Genomic DNA, 21,688 nt, shown 5'->3' with positions numbered 1-21,688 from the left:
AACCTTTTCAAATCAATACAGTAATGTGGATGTGTATCATGTTTAATAATCGACCAAACGCAATACTTACAAGCCACTTTGGGAGAGATTTTCTGGGGGTTTTTTTTGCACATGCATCCTACATGTTCTTGTATGCTTACAGTCCTTCTTGTGTGTGCTTGTGCGTTTTAGTGAGCTGATGCCCTGCCTCCCCAGAGAGGGTATATTTGCTGTAGATGCCATGTTGAAAAAAGGCAGTGCACACACTACAGAGGCCGCAGTGTGGCAATGGAGGGACGACCGAGGCCTGTGGCATCCATACAACCGCATAGACAGTCGTATCATTGAGGTAACTGTGTGCTGCTTAGAATATCATTGAAAACCCTGCTGCTGTCACACTACCTGGTGACCACACTTCTCAAAGTGTTCTTTATAGAACCGTTAAAAATAGTGTATGGAAAATACGACATTTCACCTGCATATAAAATTTTTGTATCTTGGCAAAATACAAAGTCTAGCCGAAGGTTTGTGGACACCTGATGGTCACTACTAACAGTCGACTAGATTTTGAGTTGTTGTTTGTGTGTTCGTTCAGCTACGAGAGCATTATGCTGCGGTCACACGTACAAACATTGTGTGTCGCTGCAATTTGCCTGATGCTGTGGTTGCCATAGTAATAACATTTCTCATTCGGGTGATACGACTAGCATTCCAGATCAGTTTTCTTGCCATCAAAATGAAACATTCTGGAGTGTGTGTAAAATTCATCATAGCGTACAAGATGAAGGAGAAACAGGGTGTGCCCTTTGCGAAAGATAATGTGTGCTCTACTGTCTACTGAATTCAGATGATAAATCTATACCATATATTGACACCTCAACTTAAGGATAGTTTGATATATACGGTGAAATTATCTGTCTGCATGAAGATGGCATCCTTTTCTTACACAGACAAAGATTGTAATTAACCGCTTAAACCCCTGACATGTCAAGCAACACTTAGTGACGTGATGCAATTGAGGGTTTGTACATTATTACATGTTTGCAGTTCATTTTTGGTTTATTTCTCTAAACTTCAGGTATATTATGTATTTCCGCTGTTATATTACACCTGGACCTTATAATTAGATCCCCGAGGCCTCTTTGTGTCATGGGGGACAGCAGGGTTGCATATCATCTGGCTAACTAGTTTACAAGCATTTGTTCATCTCATTCTACAATGTTAGATGGTCATGCGAAGAGTTAATAAGATCATCATTACCTGTACAGCAAAACATTGGTGTCCCTATCCTTTGTGGTCAGTAGGAAAAGCAACAAAAAAAAAACAGATGCGTGTTAATAATAATACTTAATACTACTGTAACACTCCCTTAACTGTAAACCATGCTTTTTTTTTTGCTCTGGATTTGTACAGACAACATCTTTCATCAGGACATACGTATTTTGTAAGATGGACCCATGAAACTGTTTACATTTTGAATGAAATGTAAAAATTTTCTGTAGTTTATTTGTATGCAAATGGAGTTCAAACTGCATGAGAGAGAATCATGAAACTACCACTGAAAAGTTTGCATACCTGCTCACTGGCTGTAGATCAGTCTAATACAGTACTAAATCAAATGACAAGTGGACTACACAGTAACGTAGTCATGAGCTATTATTACACATTCAAGTGCAGTACAGCTACAGACACATCCCATGATCATGTGGGAATTGCTGATGCTTGTTACGGCTCTGAAAACAGTTGCTTGATTGAACGCTTTGCTTTCTCCCACGTGTGTATCTGTATATTAGACGGCCCATCAGAACGGTGAGGACGAGATCAGCCTTTCGACACTCGGCCGAGTTTACACCATTGACTTCAACTCTATGCAGCAGATCAATGAGGACACGGGAACAGCTCGGGGAATTCAGAGGAAACCCAACCCCCTGATCAACCCCAACACTGGTACTTTGTCTCTCTCACACACACACACACACACACACACACACAAACAATGAGACGGAGTTGCTTGTCTTATCAGCGTGACATCATTTTTACAAAAGGACTCTTGAGAAACTTGCCTGAGTAAAAGTGTTGTGCTAGCATTTTATTTTATTTTTTCTTAATCTTTAATAATAGCAAAGTACTGTGTATATCAAATTCCCTTCTGATTGGTCAGAAGGTGGCTACAAGCTTACACAAGATCAGTGTCACACCAGTGATTTGGGATCTACTGGTACACCAGATTGGAAAAACTTATACAGTGATTTTTTTTTTTTTTGTCTGCCTTAAGACATTTTTGGAATAGACCTTCTAAAAATTAAAGGTGTAATTTTTTCGGGCTCTGTAAAGTGTCTGTTTTTGTGAGTAGAAATGGTAAGGGAATGATTATATATATATATAATATAGATTATATATTTATATTTTTTATATATATATATATATATATATATAATATATACACTTGCTGTGGTATATGGTGTATTGTGTTTATATATATATATATATATATATATATATATATATATATATATATATATATATATATATATATATATATATATATATAAAATATATTCTCCTCTGCAGCAGAGGTAAGTTTTGGTCTTGCTTTACTGGGATGGTCTTCATGTGAGCCAGTTTCATCATGGTGCTTGATGGGTTTTGCAAATGCACTTGACAATACTGTTCTTGCAAGAACTGTTCCAGAACACCTGACCTTCGTGTCTTAAAATAACAACTGACTTTTTTGTTGTCCTTACATATGGATTACTTAAGTCCATGTGTGTTATTTCATAGTTTTGAAATCTCCAGTATTGTTCTAGAATGTAGAAAATAAATCCCTAAACAAAAAACATTGAATTAGAAGGTGTGTCCAAACTTTTGACTGGTTGTGTGTGTGTGTGTGTGTGTATGTATGTGTGTATATATATATATATAACACCTATATATATATATATACACCTGCCTTGACTCGCATATGAACTTAAGTGACATCCCATTCCTAATCCATAGGGTTCAATATGACGTTGGTCCACCCTTTGCAGCTATAACAGCTTCAACTCTTCTGGGAAGGCTGTCCACAAGGTTTAGGAGTGTGTTTATGGGAATTTTTGACCATTCTTGCAGAAGCGCATTTGTGAGGTCACACACTGATGTTGGACGAGAAGTCCTGGCTCTCAGTCTCCGCTCTAATTCATCCCAAAGGTGTTCTATCGGGTTGAGGTCAGGACTCTGTGCAGGCCAGTCAAGTTCCTCCACACCAGACTCTGTCATCCATGTCTTTATGGACCTTGCTTTGTGCACTGGTGCACAGTCATGTTGGAAGAGGAAGGGGCCAGCTCCAAACTGTTCCCACAAAGTTGGGAGAATGGAATTGTCCAAAATGTCTTGGTATGCTGAAGCATTCAGCGTTCCTTTCACTGGAACTAAGGGGCCAAGCCCAGCTCCTGAAAAACAACCCCACACCATAATCCCCCCTCCACCAAACTTTACACTTGGCACAATGCAGTCAGACAAGTACCGTTCTCCTGGCAACCGCCAAACCCAGACTCGTCCATCAGATTGCCAGATGGAGAAGCGCGATTCGTCACTCCAGAGAACGCGTCTCCACTGCTCTAGAGTCCAGTGGCGGCGTGCTTTACACCACTGCATCCGACGCTTTGCATTGCACTTGGTGATGTATGGCTTGGATGCAGCTGCTCGGTCATGGAAACCCATTCCATGAAGCTCTCTGCGCACTGTTCTTGAGCTAATCTGAAGGCCACATGAAGTTTGGAGGTCTGTAGCGATTGACTCTACAGAAAGTTGGCGACCTCTTCGCACTATGCGCCTCAGCATCCGCTGACCCCGCTCCGTCAGTTTACGTGGCCTACCACTTCGTGGCTGAGTTGCTGTCGTTCCCAAACACTTCCACATTCTTATAATACAGCTGACAGTTGACTGTGGAATATTTAGGAGCGAGGAAATTTCACGACTGGATTTGTTGCACAGGTGGCATCCTATCACAGTTCCACGCTGGAATTCACTGAGCTCCTGAGAGCGACCCATTCTTTCACAAATGTTTGTAAAAACAATCTGCATGCCTAGGTGCTTGATTTTATACACCTGTGGCCATGGAAGTGATTGGAACACCTGATTCTGATTATTTGGATGGGTGAGTGAATACTTTTGGCAATATAGTGTGTGTGTATATATATATATATATATATATATATATATATATATATATATATATATATATATATATATATATATATATATATATATATAAACACAATACACCATATACCACAGCAAGTTGCTAACAAGTGTAAACTCTTCACTCTTACCTTTCGTATGTCAGCAGAGTTGAAGCGTTTGACCTGTCTGTGTGAGTTGCCACAATATAAAAGAATATGGATGGCATCGAGATAGAGAGAGAGAGATATATATATATATATATACACACACACAACCAGTCAAAAGTTTGGACACACCTTCTAATTCAGTGTTTTTTGTTTAGGGATTTATTTTCTACATTCTAGAACAATACTGGAGATTTCAAAACTATGAAATAACACACATGGACTTAAGTAATCCATATGTAAGGACAACAAAAAAGTCAGTTGTTATTTTAAGACACGAAGGTCAGGTGTTCTGGAACAGTTCTTGCAAGAACAGTATTGTCAAGTGCATTTGCAAAACCCATCAAGCACCATGATGAAACTGGCTCACATGAAGACCATCCCAGTAAAGCAAGACCAAAACTTACCTCTGCTGCAGAGGAGAAGTTCATTTAGAGTTACCAGCCTCAGAAATTACCAATTAACAGCACCTCAGATTAGAGCCGTTATGAAGGCTTTACAGAGCATCAGTAGCAGACATATCTCAATATCAACTGTTCAAAGGACATTATTGTGTATTTCGGCCGCCTTCAGCATTGTTTTACGATGTAGAAAGAAATAAACATCAGGAAAGGCCATGGAATTGGAAGGTGTGTCCAAACTTTTGACTGGTTGTGTGTGTGTGTGTATATATATGTGTGTGTGTGTGTGTGTGTGTGTAATATAATTTATTTTATTTATTTATTTTTTGAAACATTACAACCTGTACCTTGTAAATATATCTACAGTAATTACCACAGATTGTTCAGAGGTTTGGGTCAACATGCGTCACGTGATGTCATCACAACACGCTCTATTCACGTGCACTGAAAATGGGTACAGCTATCAGAAAGTAGTTAAATGAGTCCTTGATTAGAGTTTAAAAGAAATTATCCTGTGCTTGTGACTTAGGCAATTCAGTTGTTTTTAACAAAACTGGCAAAATGATCTGTGCATCACATGTTCAAAGAAAAAAACAAGTACTTTTGTCTCATTTACATTCATAGTTATAAAATCCTAGAGGGATGAATTCCATAATTCCCCTTTAACTCCTTGTGCCGCTCTTCCTCTTACCTGTCTACCTCAATCGTAGGTCATGTGGAGGTGCGTGGCGAGGATGCGCGTGCAGAGCTGATGCGGGAGGAGGCGGAGCTAGCCCGCTGCTTCATTAAGACTCTGTTTGGCGTGCTGTATGAAGTGTACAGCTCCTCAGCCGGACCTGCCGTCAGACACAAGTGCCTCAGAGCCATCCTGCGCATCATCTACTTCTCCGACTCCGAGCTGCTCAAGGATGTGCTGCGCAACCACGCCGTCTCCAGGTCAGTCTCTCTTACACCTCCTCACCATGACCCTGAGTGGGATTTTTGAACAAATAAAGGCGTAAGAACCATGCTGTGGATCGTGTTCCTACATGGCACTGAGCACTGGCTTGCGAACAGAATTCCTGAACGCTACATCTTTTATTCTGGATTTCTGTTTATAGGGTTGCCAGGTCTGCATTACAAAAGCAGCCAGGAAGAATATAAGTTCGAACATGCTGAGTACTATTTTACAACATTTTGTCCTGACTCCTTATGTAGAGACAGGATTAAATATATAGTTTTCTCAACATCAGATATTTACATGTTTCCCTGTTCAAAAGTTTACACTCCCCCTAGCTCTTAATGCATCTTGTTTCCTTCTTTAAAGCAATAAAGGATATGAGTAATAAACAGTAACTATTAAAGTAACACACATCACTCAATTACGACAAAATAAATGCCGCCATATAAACGGAGGAAGAGAGACTTTTCTGTGCACAGAAATAAGATTTGACATTATTTATTATTATTATTATTATTAATAATATAAAATATTATTTAATATTTTATTAGCATAGAAGTTAGTCAAATTATTTCCATTTCTTCTGCCTTTTAGTGGCTTCCAGTCTTATCTCCATGCAAGTGAACTTTTATGGAGTTTTGTGGGCATCACTAAAAGAGTCAGGAATGTACTTTGTGGATGATCAAAACAAACACATGCAAATATGGGGGGGGGATTATGTTCGCAAGGCTTTTGTAAATCCGGTGGAAAATGTTTGCTTGACTGATGGAGTCCAACTCAGGAGCCTATGAGATACTGAGCGTATCGATATTTCTGAATAATACGCTGGATGTTCAGGGCGGCTTGTTCCTGTAAGCGTTGTCCTGTGTAAGCCGACACTGAAATCCATAACCCCGGACTGTGCTATAATAACATAAGTGTGACAATTTGACGAACTCTTATGTTTCCAGGAAGAACAGCAGCTGTTTGTTTTGCACTTCGCAGCAATGCCAAGTAAAAGTGTGTATTTATGTTAATGTTTATGCATGTGTGTGTTTGCGCATTCAGTCACATAGCCTCCATGCTGTCCAGCCAGGACCTGAAGATTGTGGTCGGCTCTCTGCAGATGGCAGAGATCCTCATGCAGAAACTACCTGATGTCTTCAGCGTGTACTTCAGGAGAGAAGGTAAAAATATTCAGTTATCTTACTTAAATTTGCAGTCTGGTGTTTAGCCGTGGGGTAGATTTCTGATGCCCGTTCTAATGAAGTCTGGAAGAGGTATTTATAAGACATGTCCACCCAAATAGTGTTCGAATTATTCGTACTATCTTTGGTGGCATGTAAGCGAGTCCAGTTCAAGCATACTACATCCTCATGCTCATCTTTATTCATCACTTTAAAAAGCTGTTCAGGATTGACATCCTGCATGATGGCCTAGAACGTAAAATCTAGACTAAAATACGAGTTGTTACAACATTTGAATAACAAGATCATTATTTTTAATGTCTTGCGGATTGCTTGAAGCTTGATTAAAGGCTACTGCCAGTAAGATCATTAAATCACTTTTAAACACCAGCGCCAGTGTTTATTAACGCATGTGATGCCTTAATCCCTGCAATGAAATGTTAACCTCTGTATTTTTAGAACAGCTTGATTACACAGTTTGGTGTCAAGACACCAAGTATAACAGAGATATAACCTCATGTTCATTTTGGCATGCTCCACATCGTCTGAGGGTGATTCTGACAAACTTTCTAAGATAAATTTACAAAAGTAATTTTTGTGTTGTAATATTTCTCATGATACAGATGAGACCACACCTTTTTTTTCATATTAAGCCAATGAATTCAGTGGTATAAGATGCTTGAGGCTGCGACAAATAATTGCAATAATTTTTGTAGGTTTGATTGTCTTGATCGCTGTAGTGCCACCATGTGGCTGATTCAGACTTTGCACCATACCTCAAAGTTTCAAGCATCTAGGCCTTATGGTTTGGTTTGCCAATCAGTTTTTGGGGAAGGAAAAACAACTAAATAAATAATTAAAAATCCCTATAATAACTATAGGGTTTCATGATCACTTCACTCTTCAAAACCTAATTAATAGCTTTCATTCATTCCCAGCAGATGTAGAGATTTTAAGTGTCCAAATACCTGCTTTATTTATTCTGTGTATATTTCTAAACAAAACTAATTCATTTTAATGATCAGTTATGAAGTAGTGTATACTCACTAAGTGGTCATTTGAGTAATAGATTTGCATTTGTATTTTTATTCTTTTCATCAAGCAATTTATTTTGGGAAAACTTTTTTTTTTCTTTTTTTCTTTTTTCTTTTTTTTTTTAAAGGAACAAAAGAATACAAAATACACCTGGTCTTGGGAAATCACAAGTGAACTAGTGTATTAAACCTCCTGTAATGTGTGTGTGTGTGTGCAGGTGTGATGCACCAGGTGAAGAACCTGGCCGAGAGCGAGTCGTTCCTCCCCAGTCCACCCAAGGCGTGCACGAGCGGCATCACTGCGGCAACCACCACCATCACCACGGCAACCACACCCGCCGCCTCCAGTGTCACACCGGATTTGGGCTCACCGAGTTTCCATAACAACATGGAGGACTCGCTGGACCTCAGCCCACAGGGGTACATACACAAACACTTTACTGCAACAAACACTTAAAATGTGTACTGTGATCAGTTGGCTCTGAGCATGAGGATGGTGCTGATAACTGTGTGTGTTTGGCAGTCGTCTGAGTGATGTTCTGAAGAGGAAGCGTCTCCCTCGCAGAGTACCACGACGTCCCAAATATTCTCCCCCCAGGGATGATGACAAAGTGGACAATCAGGGTGAGAGACACATGCACACAAATTTCATGCTACTGTCTCCTCTATGTGAGTCATAGCTTTTTTTTTTTTTTGTTGGTCTGACCTGATGTGGATGCTTAGTTCGGAGTATGAGGAAACCATAGTTGCAACTAATCATTTTGTGAACACTTACTTGTCCAGCAGTTCCTTGGATGGAGCCTTAATGACACTGTATACTTACTGACCAAGCTGTTTAATATTTTGGAATAAATGATATTGCAGGACAATATGTATTGTCTCTGTATTCCAACTAGACCTTGAATATAAAGGTCAGTTTGGAGTGTTTCATGGTGTGTGTTTTCGATTCCCCATACAGCTAAGAGTCCCACCACCACTGCTTCTCCTAAATCGTCCTTCCTTGCAAGTCTTAACCCCAAAACCTGGGGAAAACTTGGTGCTCAGAACAATAGCACTAACTCGGAGCCATCTCGCACAGCCGGGGTCAGCGGCCTCGCACGCACCGCTAACAAAGACTCGGTTTCTAATAACAGGTAAGCACATAATCCTGTGTTTCAGACATTTTATTATAATTCTTCAGACCGGGTAGACTGTACATGTATGATTGATATACCTTTACCTAAACTCCTTTTATAGTGCACTATACAGTATATTGTAGCTATGTGGGATTTAGCTATGTATATCCTATACATACACTGCATGGGTATGGAGCAATGGCTACTGCACCATACACAGTGCATTTTATGACCAATTAAGAGGCACAATTAAATACCAACTGCTGCTCTACTTAATAGCCATACTTGGGTCACACTCTATGTACTATAGATGTTCCATAGAGTTTAGGCTTCCATATTGTGTGGCCTTTAAAGGTAACTCAAGTTTGCCCTGTGTGTGTGTTACAGGGACAAGATTAAAGCGTGGATAAAGGAGCAGGCCAGTAAGTTTGTGGAGCGATACTTCAATTCAGAGAATGTGGATGGCAGCAACCCAGCACTGAACGTTCTGCAGAGACTGTGTACTGCAACAGAGCAGCTCAGCCTGCAGGTACACACACATGCACCCTGCAACAAATACTGCCAGGTTCATAAATATGTAGTTATCCACACAGCTCTTATTGTTTTAGCTGTCTACCCCAGTATATAGGGGTTGAAATTAAATAATGAATATGAACAAAGTGTTTCAGATTTACATCCAAATTTGGGTAAATGGGATTTATTGCCGTTAACTCTGTTATGAACGCCAGGTAAATAAGCCCTCAGTGGGATTAAAATTAAAAACAAGCCCATTTGAGAGATAACACAAACATTTGGTGTGGACAAATCAACTAGTTGGTACAGGTGAGCTCAGGATTACTAAAAGACCCAGAAGACCACAGAAAACAACTGTGATGTATGACATAAAAATGACTTCCAGGGGAAGTTTGCCAGATCAGGAACACCCTCCAGGAGGTCAACAATCAAGAGAAGACTTCACCAGATTAAATACAGAGGGTTTACCACAAGATATCAAAAAACAAAAATACCGTTTCTGGAACAACATCCTATTGACAGACAAATATCAAAAGCAGCATTCAGAGGTGAATAGGGCTTTACTCTGCACACTTTTAGCTAAATGCTTCAAAATTCACTGGGCAGCACTTTGCAGTGCAAATGGACAATAGTCTGAAGTGTACTTTCGAAAGCGGCCCAACCCGACCTATATTCAACTGGGCATTTCACCTGCTGAAGGAAAAAATGCCCCATGAACAAGCAGGAACTGGACAGATGAAATCCAGTGTCTACTGATGTCCATGGGTTCCAGATTTCAGGAAGGCATTAAATCCTCATGAAAGATTTGCAACCTAATGGAAAACTCATTTCCATCCATACATACATGTTTTACACAGGGGTTTGTGGAGCCTGGAGAGATCCCCTATTCCAGGGGACAAGGCAGGGGATACCCTGGATGGGGTGCCAACCCTTAACCGGGCACAATCACACACTCGCTCACTGATGTAGTGAAGCCTACAACATGTCTTTTTAAGGAAGCAAAGTACCTAGAGGAAACCCCAGAAGCATGGGGACAACATGTTAACTCCATGCACACGGGGAATCAATCCCCCAACCCTGGAGATACAAAGCAGTCATGTTAATTCCTTGGCTTCATGCCCCCCAAAGCTCATTTTCATTATTTAATTTTCTCTCATATATATACTGTGGTAGAAAGCTGAAAACCACACCATCTTTCTCAGTGTGTCTGAAAATTTAAGGACCTGGCTTGTAAGTCCTGCATCATTAGAATATACTTCAGGCTGTTGGTTGAATTTTGCCCGTGTGTTCAGGTGGATGGCGGTCTGGAGTGTTTAGTGGAGATCTGCAGCATTGTGTCCGAGTCAGATGTGTCCTCATTCGAGATTCAGCACAGTGGCTTGGTGAAGCAGATGCTGCTCTATTTAACCTCCAACAGCGAGAGAGACGTCGTCAGCAGGGACGAGAGGATCAAAAGATTCCTGCACATTTTCTATGGTAGTCCTGTGAGTACTGGCACCACCTGGTGTCTACAGCATCTCATTACACCTCCTGGAAAGACTTCATTCAAGAGTCTTTCTGATTAATCTGATCAGGTCCTCTATTCAACTGTTTTCATTCTGTGGCTTTTATAACTGCTTGATCATTTAACTGACACACAGACAGAAGGAGTGAATTCAATATTGAATATTAATAGTAGATTATTATTAACTATAATAGGGAAATGAAATATTTGCCAGTGATGAATTCAGAGGATTTTATTAATAATTAGAGAAAAAATGTCTGGCATATTATGTTATCTGCTCAGCTCAAAACTCTCTTGCTTTACTAAATGCTGTCAGTTTTTGGAAGGTGTAGGATCACATTTGAAAAAGTCTAGTGTAAACACAATAGGATTTAATAAAGACTTGCACGCTGCAAACAGATCATGATGTTGACTCTAGCTTTAGTCGCATTAGTCCTTCTTGACTGCTGTCTGAGATTTTGGGAAGGTTTTCAAGCGGACACAGCTTAATGAAATTGTCTGCATGAGGCTTGTGCAACATTTATCATCCTTTTAAGATTATATTGCCACAATATTCAGTTACATTTACGGAATTTGGCAGACCTAGAAACAAACCAGTGTAGGCTGTTATCATTCAAAAGTATACCAAAAGAGCAATATTTTTCTTCTTAGAAAATGAGAAATAAGTCAAACCATGTGATTTGCAAGCTCTCGGATATGAACAGACCCTTCCTGGAAGCTGTTTGCTCCTCCCCTAAACTTGTGCTCTGTTCTGATGTAGCGCATCAGTTTATCACCTTGTGGATAAGTCAGAGGGAAATGCTGAGACAGGTTTTAGCTTTACTGTAAGGCAGGACTTGCTGAGCAGTAAAGCAGCTCAAACCTTGAGAAAGATGGTCTTTAAGTGCAGATGAACATGTTGAGTTCCAGCCAAGAACAGAAAGAGGCTGAGGCTACAGTGTGCACAGACGCACCTAAACTGAACAGTTTACTTTAACTGAAGCTCTTGTCTCGTTTCTGCGTGATTTTATACATTGTGCTCCTTCTACCTCATTTGGATAATTCAATGAGTGTCCATCATAATAATAATAACGTGTGTGTGTGTGTAGGTTCCTGGGCAGGAACCACTGTTCCGGTTGGAGCCAACAGAGAATGGGCCGCTGTTGGCACTTGTGCACAAAATGAACAGTTGCCTGAGTCAGATGGAGCAGTTTCCTGTTAAAGTGCATGATTTTCCCAGTGGTAATGGCAACGGCAGCAGGTAAAGCTTCAGCTTAACTCATTTATCTCTCATTAATCACACCCTTCCTCCTAGCTGTTAGGGTCAGATCTTAATATATTAATAAAAACATAATGTTTTTACATGTAGACAAAAGTATTAGAATGCAGGTATGTGTAATTGTTGTTTCCCACCAGGAAAAATATTTTGCAGTGCATTATTTGTTAAACTTTAGCTTGCTTAAGCTCATGTGTAGGGTTATCCTTGAAGTCTATATATATTTATATTGCAGGCATTGCCTTTTTATCATTTTATTTGAAAACATATGAGAAAATGGAAAACTGAGACAGATAATGACATTACATTAAACCTCTACTGTGTATGTGTATTTATTTACTGCGTATATAATTTATAAATTCTAATTGTTTTGCCAAGAGGGGGTGATTAAGTGTGTGTGTGTTTGCAGAGGTTCTCAAGCACTGAAATTCTTCAACACACACCAGCTGAAGTGTCAGCTGCAGAGACACCCAGACTGCACCAACGTGAAGCAGTGGAAGGGGGGGCCTGTAAAAATCGACCCTCTTGCACTAGTACAGGCCATTGAGAGATACCTTGTTGTTAGAGGTATGTGTGTGTATATTAGTTGAACATGTGATGCACTTACTATTGTATATCTTTAAACTACAGTGAGCTAACTCTTTCTTCTTTTTTTTTTTTTTTTTTTATCAGGATACGGCCGAATCAGAGAGGAGGATGAGGACAGCGATGATGATGGATCAGACGACGAAATTGACGAGTCACTTGTATGGGTTCAGTTTTATGTTTTCCGTTGCATTGTGTAGCACATAAAAGAAACCACCAAAACGTCATTGTGATTTCTTAACCTCAGTCTGTTGACATCTCCTGTTTAGGAATGTATTTTCACAAACATCTAATCATGTCCATGACTTCTGACCCTTGCACAGGCGGCTCAGTTCCTGAATTCGGGCAGTGTGCGCCACCGGCTACAGTTCTACATTGCTGATCACCTGCTGCCCTACAACATGACAGTGTACCAGGCAGTGCGTCAGTTCAGCCTGCAGCCAGAGGAGGAGCGGGAGAGCACTGACGATGAGGCCAACCCTCTCGGTCGTGCCGGCATCTGGACCAAAACACACACGATATGGTATATACACACACCTTATAGTGTAACTGATTGTGTCACATTTATAGACAACCAAGCTGTATTGTTTACACAGTTCACATGCACACATTTCAGGCAATCTGAATTAATTTAATCCTATTGCAGATTCCGAGTGTATATGTGCTCTAAACATTTCCATCTGCATTTCATATATATAGAGTAAAGCTTTTGCAGAATTGTCTGTTGTCACATCCACACCACAGCATGTGCACAAGCTATTTTTTTTTTTGTTATTAGATTTGAGAAAGTAAGTCAAGGGTTTACCTTGATATTTACTTGATATTTGTGATCAATAAAATGAACATGCTGGTCTCTCATATATTTTATTGTACTTACTACAGCTATGAATTCCACATTGAGTAATTTTTGCACATTATCTTTGTGTGCGCGCAGGTATAAGCCGGTCAGAGAGGATGAGGATGGCTGCAAGGACTCTGTTGGAGGGAAGAGGGGTCGAGCACAAACGGCTCCCACTAAAACCTCACCACGTAACGCTAAGAAACAGGACGAGCTGTGGCACGGTACAGACATTTCCTCTGCACTCACGGTCTAATGTTGTGTTCATGTTATCTCATAATAACTAGTAGCTAGTTCACTAGGCTAGTTTCCCATATCCCATATCTTAGTATCCCCTTATCTTCACTTATCACATATCGTATCCTCCTTCTGGACAAGAAATGGATGAATATCTGTATCTAATCATAGTATACCCCGGTGCTTGCTATTTGCTTGAAGTTAAGCTCATTCTTATTATAAGCCTTGAACCCTGCCCATTTTGTGTTGCTACTGGTTTAAAATGCAGTGATACTCAATTTGGAAACCAGTTTTCTCAACCTGCAATGACAAGAATATTCTCTTCTACTTATTGCATTCATTTGATGAATTTGTGCGTGTATTGCAGACGGCGTGTGTCCGAGTGTCAGTAACCCGTTGGAGTCGTACCTCATATCTGAACCTCCAGAAGGTATTACGTTCGACGACCCCTCACTGGAGGTCATTCTGCTGTTGAGGGTTCTGCACTCCATCAGCAGATATTGGTTCTACCTCTACGATGTGAGTGTATACATGTACATCTGCCCTGGTTCCCAGTGCTGGTTTCAATACTGTCATGTGACTTCCATCTTGTAGTAAAGGAATACTATTAAAGCCAAAAGTATACATACACTTCAGCTAGAGATATTCAGTCTTAATCGTTCACAACTCCGTAAACTACGTCAGATTTCTTTTGGGGAGACAGAGTGAAAAATCACTAATGAACTTTAAAAGATACTAGAAATTAATGTTAAGTAGATACTCTAGTTGTAGATAACTACAATCTCATCCCTGCTGTAGATAACTGTAATGTAACTCTAGTTGACTTAACACAGTAAGTGTATTATAACATATGGTAATATGTGGAGGTAGAAGTTGAGTTTGAATGCCTGTTGCCTTTGCATATGCAAACATTTAGTGTCAGTTGTAAGATGACCCTCATTAGTTTTGTATTAAATTAGGGATTGCGCTAAGATTTATGTGTTAGCTAATTTACACTGAGTCTCCCCAGACCATGCCCATGTGCTGTTTTTCTTGATCCATAGGAGAAGTGGGTGAGTTTTTTTAAGGAGTTTAGGGCTGTGGTCAGTGAAATAACCATTTTAAAGTTTTGTTCACATTCTTATCTCTTGGTATGTGTTTCAGAATGCTGTGTGTAAGGAGATCATTCCCACTAGTGAGTTCATCAACAGTAAACTGACAGCGAAAGCAAACAGACAGCTGCAGGATCCGCTTGTGATCATGACTGGAAACATCCCACCCTGGCTCACTGAGCTGGGCAAGACCTGGTACGCGCACACATGTATATATACACACACACATGGTGGGGGGGGGTTTGTATTATTTACAGTGTGTGTGTATAAAAGTGCTCTTTTGCATTAGAACTCATGTTACACACATGGACATTGTAATGTTCCTGTTACTTGGCTGCATCACTCATGTCTCTTGGTTTCTCTGTCTAGTCCGTTCTTTTTCCCGTTCGACACGAGGCAGATGTTGTTCTACGTCACTGCGTTTGACCGTGACCGTGCCATGCAGCGTCTGCTCGACACCAATCCTGAAATCAACCAGTCTGATTCGCAGGACAGCCGCGTAGCACCCCGCCTTGACAGGAAGAAGGTGTGTGCCTGCTCCCTTGTTTCTGCTTCTTATAAAACTAACGGCTGAATTAAAAGTATAGCAAACGTAATCTGATTATTCTGCCTATAGCGGACGATAAACAGAGATGAGCTGTTAAAGCAGGCAGAGTCGGTGATGCAAGATCTGGGCAGTTCCAGAGCCATGCTGGAGATTCAGTATGAGAATGAGGTGAGCTGTACAATTACACACAACATGCCAGCTTGCTCATTATTACCCAGTGGCTTAAAATACATTGTGCTAAGAGAGTGCTTACTAGATGTAAGTTTGTTAGAAAGGCAGCACAAACTTTAAGCCATTGGCTGTCAACTTGAACATATCCACGTGTGCCAGAATGTTGGACATGGAGCTGCCAGGCAGGAGGCAAAGACGGGGGTATATGGATGTAATAAATGAGGATATGAAGCTAGTGGGTGCAAGTGTCGAGTATGCAGAAGATAGGGATAGGTGGAGAGAGATGATTCGCTGTGGAGACCCCTGAAGTGAAAAGCCGAAAGAAGATGATTATCAGGCAGCTGTTTAGTATTTGGCCCAATTATTAGGCTAGGGGTTTTAATCAAATCAAAGGAACCATTAGGCAGAACTGATACTGTGTATGATTTAGCTGCAATATTTATGATTTTTGACTTCTTGCTATGGTGATAGGGGCGATCCCTGAACTCTACTTATTCCCTTCCTCGTTTTTCCTCTCCTAGGTGGGGACTGGTCTTGGTCCAACCCTGGAGTTCTATGCTCTTGTGTCTCAGGAGCTGCAGAGAGCTGATCTGGGTTTATGGCGAGGAGAAGAGGTCACCCTTGCCAACCCTAAAGGTCACTATACTCATTATCTTTTTTGTGCACCACAGTTTGGTCATGGTTTTATTCTCAAACTGTTCCATGATTGTAATTTCTTGTTTGCTCCATGCAGGGACTCAGGAGGGCACCAAGTACATGTTCAGCTCTAGGGGCCTCTTTGCTGTGCCTTTTGGTCGCAGCACCAAGCCAGCTCACATCGCCAAGATCAAGATGAAATTCCGCTTTCTGGGAAAACTCATGGCTAAAGCCATCATGGACTTTAGACTGGTATGAGTTCTCTTGCACTCGAATGCCCTTCCACAAATTACAGTTACTGTGAATTCACAGTCTGTGCCAGAACACTGTGATGATGATGAATCCCAGCTTTTTCCCCTGCTGTGATTATAAGCTTATTTAAATTCACTGCAGATTGCACTTTGGTTAAATTACAAAGTGCTTATGCTTTGTGCTAGCAGGACTGCAGTTTCTGGCCCAAATACCACTATGGCTAATCAGATTGTGGTATCTGCTCTGACCCACACAATGGTTTCTGCCCCAATTCCACTGCAACTGATGAGCCTGTAAATTCCCTCATAACTCCTTTATAACCAATTAGTCTATGGCACCTTCCTCCATAGCCACTATAACCAGCTGAACTGAGACTCACTCCCCAGCCCCACTGTAACCAGTCAGATCATGGTACCCACCTGCAGTGCCACTGGAACTAGTGCCACTGGAACTAATCCCACTGCAGTTTTTACCTTAGTTCCACTGTAACAAAAACAAAATGATGTCATAAATAATCACTGATTACTGATTTTTGGCTGACAGGGCTGAAAGTGTATGTGTGAATTGCCCCCAGTGCTAATAAAGATTCTGATGATTTTGTATGCAGTTGGATCTGCCCCTGGGCCTGCCCTTTTACAAGTGGATGTTGAGAAATGAGTCGTCAATAAGCTCTCACGATTTGGTGAACATCGACCCCGGTGTGGCCAAATCCATCCAGCACCTGGAGGACATTATTAGGCAGAAGAGGAGACTAGAGCAGGACAAATCCTACGTATGTACACCTACACACACTCCTTCATTCCGGTGTGACTGTGGACGGTTTATGGTCTTTAGTTTGATGTTGTTGCCTGGTAACCCTGTTTCATGAGTTTGAGGATCAGAACTCTGAGTGTATGTCCAGCTTAAGTAAACCATCATGTTTAGCATTTGGAATGCTGCCTTAGTAAAATGTCTCTTAATAGAGAATTTAATGATGTCCCCAAAATCAGTTTCTGATGTATGTATGTGTCTCTGTCCATTTCCTTTCTCAGACAAGGGAGACGCTACAGCAGGCTCTGGAGAGTTTAAATATGAATGGCTGTTCAGTGGAGGATTTAGGGCTGGACTTCACATTGCCAGGGTTCCCTAACATTGAGCTGAAGAAGGGAGGCAAAGACATCCCAGTCACCATACACAATCTGGAGGAGTACCTGAGGGTGAGTTACACACTGGGTGCCCTATTCTCTAGGGTCTTTATTTTCTTCCCCCTCCCCTTTGCACCCATGTCAATGGTGATCATCACCTATGATCACAGCACAATTTTGAATATATTGTATAAGTTTACTAACCCAACACGAGTCAGCAAGCCTTCTTGGCTGAAAGAGATCCCAAATAAAACAAAAAGTGCACCCTAACACTCTGACCCACTGAGACACGGACTCCACAAGACCTTGAAAGGGGTGCTGTGGTACCTGGCAGTAAGATGTTAGCATCAGATCCTTTAAGTCCTGTAAGAGGCCACTGAAGAAGTGTAATTGGTCACTAACAATGTTTAGGTAGGTGGTATGTGTCAAAGTAAGATCTGCATGAAAGCCAGGACCCAAGGTTTCCCAGCAGAACCCTGGAGGATTACCTATCCTCCCTACATCCACTAGAACCTGTAACTGTGGTAGCTTTAGTGGTTAAGCTGTTGGACTACGGATCAGAAGGTTGAGTTCGAACCCCAGGTCCACCAAACTGAGCAAGGACAGCAAATCATACACATAGTGACCTGAAGAATTTGTATTTTTAGAAACACTCTTAATCACTGTTGTGTGTGTGCTTGTTCTTGCAGTTGGTGGTGTACTGGACTTTAAATGAGGGTGTGTCCCGGCAGTTCGAGTCATTTAGGGAAGGGTTCGAGTCCGTTTTCCCCCTCCACCACCTACAGTACTTCTACCCAGAAGAGGTGAGCTGCACTCGTCTTTTGATTTTGTTCCCTTCCTATTTCTCTGTCTGTTCCTTCATCTGTTAATCATCTGTGTGTCTATCCTAGCTGGACCAGTTGTTGTGTGGCAGCAAATCGGAGACGTGGGACGTCAAAACTCTGATGGAATGCTGCAGACCGGACCACGGATACACACACGACAGGTACATACACCTCGGTCATTTTTATTTTTTTTAAAAAATCAATCCACAGGTCCAGTTTAGTAATAAAGTGTCAATTTGGTTGCATTTGTATAATTAAATAATTTTTAAAAAATCTTTGTGTGTGTGTAGCCGGGCAGTGCGATTCCTCTTCGAGGTGTTGAGTAGTTTTGATGCAGAGCAGCAGAGACTCTTCCTCCAGTTTGTGACCGGGAGTCCGAGACTGCCAGTAGGAGGTGAGAAACACTGGCTGTTCAACTTTCTTATATAAGCAACATGCTCTTGGAGCAAGAACAGCAGGATTACATCTGGATGCCATAACTGTACCTTTGCTCACTCGATTTGTGCTCTATCCCTTTGTTAGCTCAAACACCAGAGCGTTTCAGAGCTAGTTTTTTTTATGTATAAAACTGCAGTCATCTAGTTTGGCTAATCTGAACTTCAGAATTTATATTTTTCAGACCTAGCATGACCGTTAGGATGCATTTTACTTGTAGACACATTAAACTCAGTTTTTGTTACATCTCCTTCTACATGACATAAACATGACTATAGAATAGTTTACGTTCTGTTTCTCATCTCATTTCTTCATCGCAAGGTTTCCGGAGTTTGAATCCTCCTCTGACGATTGTGCGCAAGACGTTCGAGTCGACAGAGAACCCAGACGACTTCCTGCCATCAGTGATGACGTGTGTAAACTACCTGAAGCTTCCGGATTATTCCAGCATCGAGATCATGAGGGAAAAACTGTTAATGGCGGCACGGGAGGGCCAGCAGTCTTTTCACCTGTCCTGATCTCTCACATACTTACACAAACATACACACACACGCGCACACAAACACACACAAACACACGCGCACACACAAAGCAAAATGCCTTCTACCAACATATACACGTCGTCATGACTTCCTCCCCCCTTTTTTTTGTTTTAGTTCTCCCTCTGTTTTTGTTACTGGTACAGTTGCCTCGAAAAGCAGCTGCCTCCGGAAGGGAAAAAAAAAGACTTCTGAAGTTGTATGTCTGCTACAGGAGAAAATAAAAATAAAATAAAATGTTACGAGACTTGGAAATAAAATGGCTGCCTCTTCAGAGCAAATCGTCGAGACAAAATGGCTGCCTCTTCAGCGCAGGTCTCGGAAATAAACTGGCCTTTTCTTCAGAGCAGATCTTGGAAATGAAACGGCCTCCTGTCGAGCAGATCTAATCAGTAATATCAGTAGCCAATTTGTGTGCGAGGAAATCAAATGTGATATTTAAAGAAAATGGGGATGTGTGTTTTCCTGTCATGGTGGTGAGTGATGTCATCACTGTGTTTCCATCCAGCAGGCAGTGTGTGTGTGTGTGTGTGTGTGTGTGTGTGTTCTCTTACAGCTCCAAAGATCATTTGTACAGACCAACGTTTTGCTCATTCTTCACATTCTTTATTGTGCGTTACATCTTTCTTTTCTCCCCCTGTACGAAAGTTGCAGTTGGTTCAATGCAGGTTGTGATGAAAGTGTAGGATCTATAATTGTATTATTATTATTATAATTATTGTTTTTTTATCATCAGAGTGAAATGGACTTCTGGCCAACGTTTAAAAAGCCGTGAGCGTCTACTCTGGATTGAAGTTGGATAGAGTAGACCCTTCTTTATTTTCTCGCTCTAATGTGGTTAGGTCATGTGACTCGCAGGGTTATAACTAATCCTGCCATGTAGCTGAGCGCTTAAAAAAAAAAAGAAAAAAAAAAAAAAAGAGGAAAACATTTAGAAAAATTGGCTGGTCTCATTTTAGTGTTTCATGGCCAGATGACATTTCCGGGGGGGAAAAAACAAAACATTTATGGAATAAAATTTATATGCAGTTCTCACACCTGGTTTGAGGTGCGACTGTGCTTTTTTTTTATTTTCTATATTTTTTTCTCCTCTTGCTGTAGTTTATTATTCTGTTTTGTTTGCACTGCTGGCTTGGATTGGAGCGTGGTGGTGTGGTGTGTGTGCGCTACAGTGTGTTGCCTGCCTTGGGGGTGGCGTGCTAGCGTTCACTCTCCTCACCCCCGAACCTTCATCTGCTGGTTTCTAAGATCTGCAATAATTTACTGCATCAGGTTCTTGTTTTTACCTGGACACATAAATAAAGCAACTGTTTGACTCAGTGTGCAGCCTGTCAGCACTCCTTCACCCACAACACCAAATACTCCTCATTAAGACCTGCTTGCCCTTTCAGTTGGAACTCATGGATTCTTTCTGTCAACCTAGATAGTCCAACATGCCAGGGAACTGACCGAGGGTGGAGGCGGACTTGCTCCTCACTGTTACTGGAAATCAGGCTAATGGTTCAGCTAGGCTCTAGCCGTTTATTATATGGATTATAGGCAAAATAATGGTGGAAACCTGACCAACATAACTTCTCTGGGTTCAGACCTATCGACATAAAACTTCAAATATTTTATATTAAATATTTGGGTGTATCTGAGTGTCAGTATTTTCTAACTGCGATTGCTTTATGCTGCTGTAATGGTTTAACATCGTACAACAAAAAAGTCAGTTTTCTCTCCACCTTTACCAGGATTAATTATCTGAAAGAAAGATGACCAAGGTGACGAGTAAAGTTTGAATCAGCCATGTCAAAGATATTTCCCATTTAAATTGTAACCCAAGCAAAACCAGGGTATTATAATGACACTGCCCCTCTCAGTGGTGGTACTGTGTCCGCTATCTCCAAACACCTTTTCAGTCCTAAGGGGCATCAGATACAAATGAGATGATGACATGAGCATATTTAGCTATATTTATAAACACCTGATAACTGTCCATGTTCCCTGCCATTCAGAACCAGCTCTGACCTGCTGTGAATATTGTGACCATGTTCCAGGGAACTGCCCATTTGACAATAGTATCACTACTTTGTCATACACTTTGTGGAAGGTCTCAGTTTAAGAAACGTAGGCTTTCTTTAGGAAAAAAATCAGCTATGTTTAAAGCAGCAATATGGTACAAAAGTCGACTC

General features: G+C 41.0%; 1 protein-coding gene across 5 annotated transcripts in view; it reads left to right on the top strand.

Annotated features, from left to right (window-relative positions):
* trip12 (thyroid hormone receptor interactor 12) overlaps positions 1–20,834 on the top strand; it is a 50,769-nt gene extending 29,935 nt beyond the window's left edge. For all 5 annotated transcript variants that reach the window (XM_058387223.1, XM_058387224.1, XM_058387226.1 and 2 more), the window contains exons 18-43: positions 172–328; positions 1,773–1,926; positions 5,419–5,644; positions 6,696–6,814; positions 8,067–8,268; positions 8,372–8,472; positions 8,807–8,981; positions 9,351–9,492; positions 10,769–10,960; positions 12,069–12,220; positions 12,645–12,802; positions 12,908–12,981; positions 13,144–13,343; positions 13,755–13,882; positions 14,263–14,414; positions 15,039–15,181; positions 15,356–15,512; positions 15,603–15,701; positions 16,226–16,340; positions 16,438–16,592; positions 17,200–17,364; positions 17,624–17,788; positions 18,406–18,519; positions 18,607–18,701; positions 18,831–18,934; positions 19,297–20,834. In XM_058387223.1, the coding sequence (XP_058243206.1) occupies positions 172–328; positions 1,773–1,926; positions 5,419–5,644; positions 6,696–6,814; positions 8,067–8,268; positions 8,372–8,472; positions 8,807–8,981; positions 9,351–9,492; positions 10,769–10,960; positions 12,069–12,220; positions 12,645–12,802; positions 12,908–12,981; positions 13,144–13,343; positions 13,755–13,882; positions 14,263–14,414; positions 15,039–15,181; positions 15,356–15,512; positions 15,603–15,701; positions 16,226–16,340; positions 16,438–16,592; positions 17,200–17,364; positions 17,624–17,788; positions 18,406–18,519; positions 18,607–18,701; positions 18,831–18,934; positions 19,297–19,493 (3,841 nt within the window). In that variant the 3' untranslated portion in view covers positions 19,494–20,834. The remainder of the gene's footprint in view (positions 1–171; positions 329–1,772; positions 1,927–5,418; positions 5,645–6,695; positions 6,815–8,066; positions 8,269–8,371; positions 8,473–8,806; positions 8,982–9,350; positions 9,493–10,768; positions 10,961–12,068; positions 12,221–12,644; positions 12,803–12,907; positions 12,982–13,143; positions 13,344–13,754; positions 13,883–14,262; positions 14,415–15,038; positions 15,182–15,355; positions 15,513–15,602; positions 15,702–16,225; positions 16,341–16,437; positions 16,593–17,199; positions 17,365–17,623; positions 17,789–18,405; positions 18,520–18,606; positions 18,702–18,830; positions 18,935–19,296) is intronic.
* The last annotated feature ends 854 nt before the right edge of the window (positions 20,835–21,688 follow it).

This window comes from Hemibagrus wyckioides, linkage group LG04 (genome assembly GCF_019097595.1).
Source record: "Hemibagrus wyckioides isolate EC202008001 linkage group LG04, SWU_Hwy_1.0, whole genome shotgun sequence".
NCBI lineage: Eukaryota > Metazoa > Chordata > Actinopteri > Siluriformes > Bagridae > Hemibagrus > Hemibagrus wyckioides.
This window is presented reverse-complemented; position numbering and strand designations above follow the sequence as displayed.